The 9,557-nt window shown below is 41.4% G+C and overlaps 1 protein-coding gene across 1 annotated transcript in view; it reads right to left on the bottom strand.

Moving 5' to 3' along the window:
• Nucleotides 1-6,235: 6,235 nt before the first annotated feature.
• LOC112572638 (protein MON2 homolog) overlaps nucleotides 6,236-9,557 on the bottom strand; it is a 284,300-nt gene continuing 280,978 nt past the window's right edge. The window contains exon 36 of the mRNA XM_025252405.1: nucleotides 6,236-9,088. Coding sequence (XP_025108190.1) covers nucleotides 9,008-9,088 — 81 coding nt within the window. The 3' untranslated portion in view covers nucleotides 6,236-9,007. The remainder of the gene's footprint in view (nucleotides 9,089-9,557) is intronic.

Genomic DNA, 9,557 nt, shown 5'->3' with positions numbered 1-9,557 from the left:
GTTAGGTAAACGAAGAATGAAAGGAAGAATCTTTAACTCTTGCTAGTCTTGCAAGTAATTAGCCGAGCAGAGCTGTTTGATAAGGTCGCATGAGTAGTGGTTTCGGCTGAATGGGTTTAGCATCAAGGGTATGACGGTAGGTGAGGATGTGGCCCCGGGTACTAATGGGTACTAGCTGGAGGGGTTGCCAGAGACAATAGTGTGTTTGTATATCGTCTTTTACGTAACCGCCAAGCTTTCACACCTTGTGAGCAGCTGTTCACTTCAATCGCAGAGTTCGAGATGTCAAAATCAAATCCACGAAGAAAGGACGGCATTGTTTGTGTGTGATTGACCCGTGCTGAACCGAGAGAAGGGTGCATGGTTGGGTAGGGTGGGGACTAGTTTTCCCCCATCAGCGTGTCGACTGGTGTGCTACCTGCTAGCACCTGCCAGATGGTGTCATGCTGCGGGTGCTGTGAAGCGAGTCGGTCAACCACGGCGACGGCACTGATGACGTCTTGTGATGTTAGCGCTCGATACTTGCTGGGATTGTCTCATGTCGTTTATTGACCCTAAGGGCTGGTGGAAAGCAATGTTTTGAGGCACGACCGTCTTCTCTTGAAAGCACTTGTCAGCATGCGCCGAAGGGACTGATCAAGGAGACAATGATCCTTCCATCCATGATCCCCACTCTTCTCATCTCTGTCGTGCTCCTCCCCCCTCCCAAAACTGATTGATACGGTTACAGTGTGTGTGTGCGCTTTGTATTGGCAACCTGTACACATCTTGGTCGAACGTTTCAACACTTGTTTTATTAAGTATATGTCCCGATCCAGCCAGTAACTGTAAACTACCCCAGCCATCCCCACATCCTAGCAAAGGCTGATATCTACTTTTATCAGGGATACTTGGTATCTGCTTTATCAGGAAGCAAGCAGCAGTATTAGAAAGGATTTAAGCTCGCCTTTCTTTGACGGTGCTCAAAACAAGCTTCTCTCCCCGTTCTCAAACTTACCTGTCTTCACAACTTCACAGTGACACTAAGGTGAAAGATGTACGTGGCGTATTGGATCTCATCCTGTCCACATTCCTGAGGTGCGGGGTATGTCGCTAATGAAGCCTCATCATCGCCCTAAGAAAAAACATTCATAAAATCGCTCGCTTTTATTTTAAGATAATATACAATCAACAAAAAGAAATGTGTCAGGTGGAAGCCCCCACATGACATGACGATTGACACTGATCGGGGAGTGGGGATGCGGGGATGGTATGGGGGCACACTTAATAGCTAGTGTGAAAACAAGTTGTCAAACCGCGGCGGGTGGCCGGTGGACAACACGTAACACCCCGCGGTGATGTCACAGGTAGGGATCATGGTGTCCTCCCGTGCTGGGTGGGAGTGCGAGGATGGAGTCAGGGTAGTGGACTGGGTGGCACAGCTAGAACTGTAAAAGCCACTCCTCGTCACTACCGGTTTAGTTGAGTTGCGAACCTCAGAGTTGAACCACGTGCCCTACCAACAGTGTCAACTGTGAGTTTCGTTCAGAGTTTGGACGCCCTACATATTCCTAACAGACATGGATGATACACCCGCTCAGATGTCTTTTGCGAAAGAGGACAGGTTATGTCTGCAAGCTTTAAAGTGAGTACAACTTCCTTCTCTGTGTCTAACAAACATTTTGACTACTTGGAATCGGTACAGACGGTACATACTTATTTCACACTTTAAGAAAATATTTTATGTGTTCGGTCGAATTTTGTACTCGATTTTTCATCCACTTCCCATTTCGCCAGAAGTCTGAAATCTTCGTCAGTTACTGGTACAGCCATAATCTGATTTATGGAGGTAGGTATCTGCTTCTCTAACACTTGAAATCTCCTCTAATTCGACCTCTATGAAAGAAATAAAGTAACGTCTAGCGAAAAATAACAACAAAATTAAAAAAGAGTTTAAAATTAAAGTAAAGAAAACTTTTTAAAATCACTTTTATTTGAAATGCTCTAAAAGGTAAAAATGTTTTTATTTTGATCTCAGGATTTTCTGTAATACAGATGAATTTCAAATATAAGTGTAGGGCTCTCTTGGAACTTGAAACACTCCGGGCCCTTTACACTTTTATATTTTAAGTTATATCTCTTTAAGAAAATCCTAAGATTTTATTTTAGTGCATCACAAACAAAGTGTGATTTTACTAATTTGTTTTGATTTATTTTATTTATTTATACTTTAGTGTTGTCAGTCCCTACGGAGCGGCGAATGCCAGCGAATCACAGTTTAATCGATGCTTTTACAAATTTCTTTCTTTTAACCGACAGCGGACATCCGCCAACAGCCATTAAAGAAGAGAGCAAAGGCGCCACTGCGGAGGGTCAGGACGTGGCATCGTCGTCGTCGTCCAAGAAACGTCGCCATTCGATGTCCACCGAGGAGATGGACATGGCCTACCGCGAGAAGCGGCGGAAGAACAATGAGTCCGCCAAGCGCTCAAGAGACGCCAAGCGGGAGAAGGAGGAATTACTGGAAAGAGAACATTTTCGCCTTCAGCAGTCAAATGCGAAAAAGCGAGCATATCTGTACTTCCTCGATGTAATTGCGAGAAATCTGGAACAAAGGTTAAAATCTTCCTCGTAACAGGAGACACGTGACTATTTGAGAGAAATGTTTGTCAGCAGCTTTCCCACTCCCTCACCCCAATAAAATTTAAGCTTGCAGGAAATGCAGCAAAAACATGTCTCTTAAACATCAATTATGATGATTAGAGATAAGTTATTTGTCGTTGGTTAAAGAACTATAAACATTTTGTATTAAATTGTTATTTTCATTGTTTCTATCTTGTGTTTTCTTATGACTGAGTGAAATGTGGGTTGTGTGTTGGAACCATTCACCCGATGCCGTATGCCGATACCCAAAATAACTATTCGCATCTCAAACACTAGCATTAGCTTTGATCTGCTTAAGTTCATACAATGTTTGACATGGTTCGTGCAAAGTTTGATGCAAAAAGCAACTTGTGGTGTGGTTGTGATGTCTTTGTGTCTTGCGTACTGTTGACAAGCGATGCTGCATGGAGGGTCCTGAGAGAAGGGTGCATGGTTCGGGGGGGCTATTTTCCCCCATCAGCGTGTCGACTGGTGTTCTACCTGTTAGCACCTGCCAGATGGCGTCATGCTGCGGGTGCTGTGAAGCGAGACAGTCAACCACGGCACCGATGACGTCTTGTGATGTTAGCGCTCGGTACTTGCTGGGATTGTTTCATGTCACTAATTGACCCCCAGGGCTTGGAAAGCAATCTTCTGAGGCACGACCGTCTTCTTTGAAAGCACTGACACATACTGATCGAAATGCATACTTTCTTAATCTGAATCCTGCATTGTAGATTTTTTTTTGCCCTAGTTGAATTCTGCACTTTTTCTGTTTAGTTAATGTAGTTTTGTGAACATAATTATTTTTAATTACTGCCATGTTGGGATGTAAAATAATAATCTTACATATTTGTACTATCGAAAGTTAATTGTATTTTTTCCACACTAACTCCCTCTCCGCCCTTAGTGGGAAATCGCCTCAAGCTGTCTGCTCCACGTGACCTCTCTGTGACCTGGCACGTACGCCCCCTTTTCTTGCGTAAGCGGTCCATCGCTTGTCGACCAGCCACATTCTAATGGTTGACACTTTCGCATCCCTTTCAGATTAGTACATGATAAGGAGAAAATAATCACATTCATTGAGAACTACAAAGCACACCAGGTGAGAGGGAAACATTGTTACAAGTTTATGCAGGGCATTTTTATGTCCAGCTTTCTCAGCTGAGACTTGGCTCCGACACAGTGCAAGGCCGCAGCCATAACAACAGTTAAAACTAGAGACAGAAGTCTATTGTGTCCCACAATCAGGGCTGGTGATAAAGGTCTTCTCCGACCTACACGTGGAAGAGATATTTACTTGTCTGCTTTAGTCACCTGCAGTGGAAGGCCAGGAAGCTACCAAGCGCTCGCCGACTCTTGCTTACACCCCAGTAATTTACTTTTGGTACGTGCAACCTTTGACTCATTGACTTATGCCTTTAGACAGCCTCGGGACTTTGGCAACAGCAAGTAAAGTATTACCGTTGCACGTTTAAGTGGGTGGGATTAACAGTTGCATAACTCTTAGAGGGTTTTCTTCGGGTATCCTGATTTCCTCCTCTTCACCCTCCCCTCTTACATAGTGAGTTATCGCCGTAAGGTGGCAGCTCTGCTGAACAAACCAATCAATCAGCAAACATAAGTCACGTGACAGTTTAGGCGCTGAAGACAGTTGAGATTATTCCGAGCAGAAGACACACGTGTGACAGTCAGTACCTACAGAGGAGAGGAAAAACAGAAGGTCCAGCAAAAGGCAAGTAATTTCAAGAGAGAAATCTTCTGATAGCTAACTGCCTTTCAATATTAGGATCCTCATGACACTTTGTTACATTTTTGTAGAGTATGTCTTCCCTCTCACAGGTAACCGTATTTTGCAGCTTGCTGGTCAACCTTCAGTGTTCAGTTCAATGTTAAATGAAAAAACATTGTTTCGTGAATTTATGTCACTTTTATTATCATATTCGATAGTAAATTTGTTTCTATTAAAAAATTTGTGGTGGTATTCTCACAGTGTGTACTGCGGTCTGTCGTTCGAAAAACGATTGAGCACGCTCGCATGTTTGACACACTGAACCACTTTCCCCCAAAACACACACACACATGCTTGATCTTGAACATGAAAGCCGCAATGTAGCGCCCTGTCCTGGATGCAAGTTGTGTGTGGATGCGAATCACTGTGAATGTCTGCCTACTGAAGGGTCTTATTGTAGACAGTTCAAAAAGTATGTAATATTGTACGCGACCGTTACGTCAGTATTCTTCATGGTAACATTTTCGAAGTATTTTTCTACTTAAAAATCTTTTTTTCTGGTTCATCCACTGGCTACTGTTTCCATTTCTTTTCAGCAGATCAGCGAGGTTACTGGGTGAAGCGACGCAATGTCTAATCTGCCCCATCAAGCACAACAGCAACAACGGTCATTCCTTTCTAGTCGGCGAACCGAACACCCTACACATGGTCTCTCGGAGGTTGACACAGAGTCAGCTTAATGAACAATGGCAACAGTACCTACAAGAACGTACACTCTATGGCAGGGCACCGAGGTGGAGGCAATAGCAGCAGAACTATTTTCGTCCATGAAAACGCAGTGCTACACGCCCCCGGAACCGCAGAACTCCAGTACACCTGTCCTCATGGACCAGTTTATGCCAGAAGGTCTTGCGAGCCCCTATCCACAGCAACATCCAACATTTTCGCATTCAGCAGGGAACCTACACCCCATCGGAGGAAGGGACGCAAGTTTGTTCGACCACCCGGTTCGCATTGCTACCGGTTCTGTAGCGTCGCAACACGTGACGCCAGCAGTAGACGGTGCCACGACGATGTTGCCACCACAGAGGAGCCGTGGAGTACGAGCATACAGCAGCTGGAGAACAACGACAACCTCACTCGAAGGATGAACAACAGATGTTGAAGCCAAGCTTCGACAAAAAGCAGGACGTGTTGAATAAGAAGTACGATCTGAAACTGAAGCACCAGAAGGATGCAATAAATACCCGATTAACTGCACTGCGAATGCGGTTGCGTATGTGTCCCGACGACAGGCCCACCCTGTTGGATATCTGTTCTCAAGAGTGCAAGATCATGGAGGTGGAGTTGCAGCAAGCATTCAGACAGGCCGGCCTAAACGCGCCGGAAAAGCAGCAGAAGCGACAACACGCCTCATGAAGATGAAAACCCCGATGCACAGGGCTGCATCATCTGCCACATCTTTAACATCAGTTATTTTAGTCCTGATTACACCGAACTCTGATTTTGAGATTTTAACACGCAATGAAAATGTAACTTTCAATTTTTAATGGTAAAACTGGTATTTCAGTACCTCAGCATTGAGTTAACAAGCTGTTTATGTAGCTTTCTGTATTCTCTAAACAGATAGTGAGGAAAATTACCGTGTACTTCTGCAATACAGCGTCTATTATGTTACATGTAGAAATTTATTATTGAGCTGGTGATATTAGAAGGAAAGCCTGAACTTGTCAAGAATTTCACAGTATGCACACTACTCATTCTTGATCTGCTTTCACCAAGCACCATCTGCCGACCAGAAATTTGTCAGCCGTCAGCACTGCTGCCCACATGATACCCGGTTCCTTGCTAACTTTCACTATCAAAGAACACTGAAACCTGTGAGCAGGGCATCTTTAGTACACAGAATATAAAATTTTACATGCTTGCTGTATAATATGACAATCATTTGCATATAGTTACACTTGACAGTTAAATGTAACAGTATCTGAATACAGTACCATTTCATACAATTTAAATGATGGTATTAAACATGAAATATTTAAGCTTCCGCTCAATGCCATGCAATGATTTCGTTTCAGAAATTTTTTTCTGATGTTTGTGTAGCTGTCAAACAGAGGAGGAGTTTTGTAAAGTCTAGTCTTCCACTCCTGTTATCAATCTTCTTAGGGTTGAGGGAGAGAAGGAGCTACTTCTATGAATTTTTCATGTTCCCCAAACTTCTGATGGCAAACTGGAAATCCGATATGCAGAAAAACCACTCAAGCTAAAATAGTTTGCATTTCGTCAAATGTTAAACAAATATTAAGGTAATTTAATATGTCTTTAGGAAACCATGATAGTGAATTTCTCTCCAAATTATAAGATATTTTGATGTGCAATAAGCAGGCAGTCTTCCTGTTTTAGTAACATTCACATAAGATTAGATTTTGCTCTCCAGCTGACAGAGGAAACTGGTTTATACAGACAATTCTCACTTTACAAAATGTAGACCATTCTGCATAGCCCGATGGAAAGCAATAGTTACATAATGTGAAGTTGGTATTACGTAACTGGGTAGGTATAGTACAAGTATACACAGCTAATACCTTAAGTCAAGTCATAAAATGCACTAAAATCAAGATAAAATAAATTAAACATTATAAAAGAGTCTGCAGTGTGTACAGAATTTTTAGGACTTTTTTTTGGAATGCGGATTTTTTTTCAGAATTCTTTAGGTAAAGTCGAATTTGTATAAGCCAAATTTACAGAAAGTAAGAACTGTATGATGTGTCATTGCTTTTTTAGTTGGTAATATATTGCTTTGGTTTTTGACAGTCACAGGCAATTTAATCATTCAAATTACACAAACCTGTTGTACAATAGGACTAGTATTAAATGTGCATTTTTAACGTTTCTTTTTTCAGACTGTAAACATAAGCATTAAATTCATAGAAAGTTAAACGGTGTGTACCCTCTGTATGATGTCAATAATGTTTATTTGATAAACGTTTGATCATTTACAAATGCCAAATGCAGGTTCATGAATCATACTATTTAATGCGAGTATATCCCTATTGCTGAAATATTATAAACAGGTACATGCTGATGAAAACAAAAGTTAGAAACATCGTAATAACAGTTCTTGTTATGCAGATGTTGATCCAGCAATGATAACGAAAAACAACAACATAAAAGCCAAAGAATACAAACGATTTAAGTAACTCCTAATAGATCTTCTCCCACATTGGAATTAAGGAAACACACCCGAGCAATTACAGAAAATAAAGACGGAACTAACCACACACAGCTGCCTAACTAGGTCGATATAGCTTCCCTTTTATAAAACCAGCCACTGTGCAGCTAACAACAATGGACTAAGCATAGGCATTTGGTAACATTGTTTTCATTAATGAAAGATTAAAACAAATATGTATTTTTAATTAACTGCTAGTTTTTGCATCATGACAAGCAAAGCGCTGAGGCACTCTGTCCACATTTGGAACGGGCAAAGGAAACACGGCATCTTCCAATCATTCCAAACAGTGACTTAAATTTTACAATAAAATAAATTGGAAAGGGTCTTTCAACATATTCTGCTGGCGCATTTTCACATTTACATATACATGAGTGCTTGACAAGTGCATGTAGAAATACGCTTAAGTATATTTACAATCCATTCTGGTGCCCGATTTGCTCACTGATACTAATGTTGATGTTTATTTGTAATGCTCTGGATCTGGGGTATCTGCTGCACAGTTGTTACTATTGTGAGTTCGTAGCACTAGTCATGACCAAAGTGTTGGAATAACAAGAATAAAAAGATTTGATGTACACAGCTAGGGGACTTTGTCGAACACTGCAGTCAAACAACTCGTAAATAACTTAATTACATTACCAGATTAAGCAAGTCAGTTTACAGCCATTTATACACCATTTTTTAAATAGTTTATAAACTTGCATGTTATGCAGCAGAAAAATTTATAAATCGGTTATAAAGCAAATATGTGCAGAACGAATTTCTTTCCACTGTAATGCCACAACAAATGTCATAATCATTTTTCCATCTCACTCCAATACAAAGCCATGTTTTTTTTCTTAGCATCTAAATGTGTACATCTAACAAACAAGTTTTTGGGGAATGGAGAGCTAACCAGTCAACCAGTACAGAAATCTAACAGCATACTACATCAATCACAATGGTCTGACAAGTGTAATAAATACTGATCTCTAAAGGAATGCAGTAATCATCACATGAGTGGGAGGATTTAAAAAAAAATTTTCAACTTCGATGATTCATTTTTCATCAAGTTCATATTTGGTAGAACTACAAAAACAGTGTCATACTTTTCAAGATTTCTGTCACTTTCTGGATCCACCTTGATCACTTGTATACCAATGTACTAACAGCAAAGAATGAGCCTCTTTAATCAAACCGAATGTGTAGCTTTCTACAGGATCTGATAAATGTCACGGTTAAGCCTGTAACCATTTGGGATGATGAGGATGGTTGTTCAGTCTGTGAATAAAGATAATAAGTTTCCAGGTCAGGTTTTATCTGCAAAATGCTGGTGGCTGGTCATTCAGTCAGCACTCATCGGCCATTCTGAAGGTGTGAGCTCGGAGGTGCCAAGAGATCACGGAACTCGTGCAGAGCATCCTTGAGGGCTCTGGTCACTTGTGGCGAGGGTGAAGTGGTGCACTCCACAAGTGCTGGGTACAGCAGGATGACTTGTTGCCAAACTGATGCCTCCACTGGAATGTATAAACCAGCAGTTGTTGACCAATATTAGCACTTAGAGGGGACAGAATAAGCTCAAGATTTGTATAGCGCATACTCTCCTAAGGAGCATGATCTCAGTGTTAAGAACAAAAATGGACAAGGTTAGAGACAATGACAACATGCAAGGGACAAGAACAATATATGAATGAGAGAACGACCATGTACTGATGAATATAAGACAAGTACAGAAAATGCAAAGAGGAACCAAGTAACATGGACTGAGAGTATCGTGATTTTGCAAAAGAAGACAGGGAGGTCGCAATAAGTACATTTTCAGTTCACATTGAAACGAGTCAATTGTGGGTAGGTAGTAATATGGAAAGGGAAAGAGTTCCATTGTTTTGCTGCACAGTAAAAATCCTATGACCGTTTGTTTTGCACTGGTGACAGGAATAGATGAGGGTCAAGAGCATAGCTGTCTGGCTGGGACATACAGGAAGA

The sequence above is a fragment of the Pomacea canaliculata genome, linkage group LG9 (assembly GCF_003073045.1).
Source record: "Pomacea canaliculata isolate SZHN2017 linkage group LG9, ASM307304v1, whole genome shotgun sequence".
NCBI classification, from domain to species: Eukaryota; Metazoa; Mollusca; class Gastropoda; order Architaenioglossa; family Ampullariidae; genus Pomacea; species Pomacea canaliculata.
Note: the sequence above shows the minus strand (reverse complement) of the source record. Positions and strands in the feature narration are given on the sequence as shown.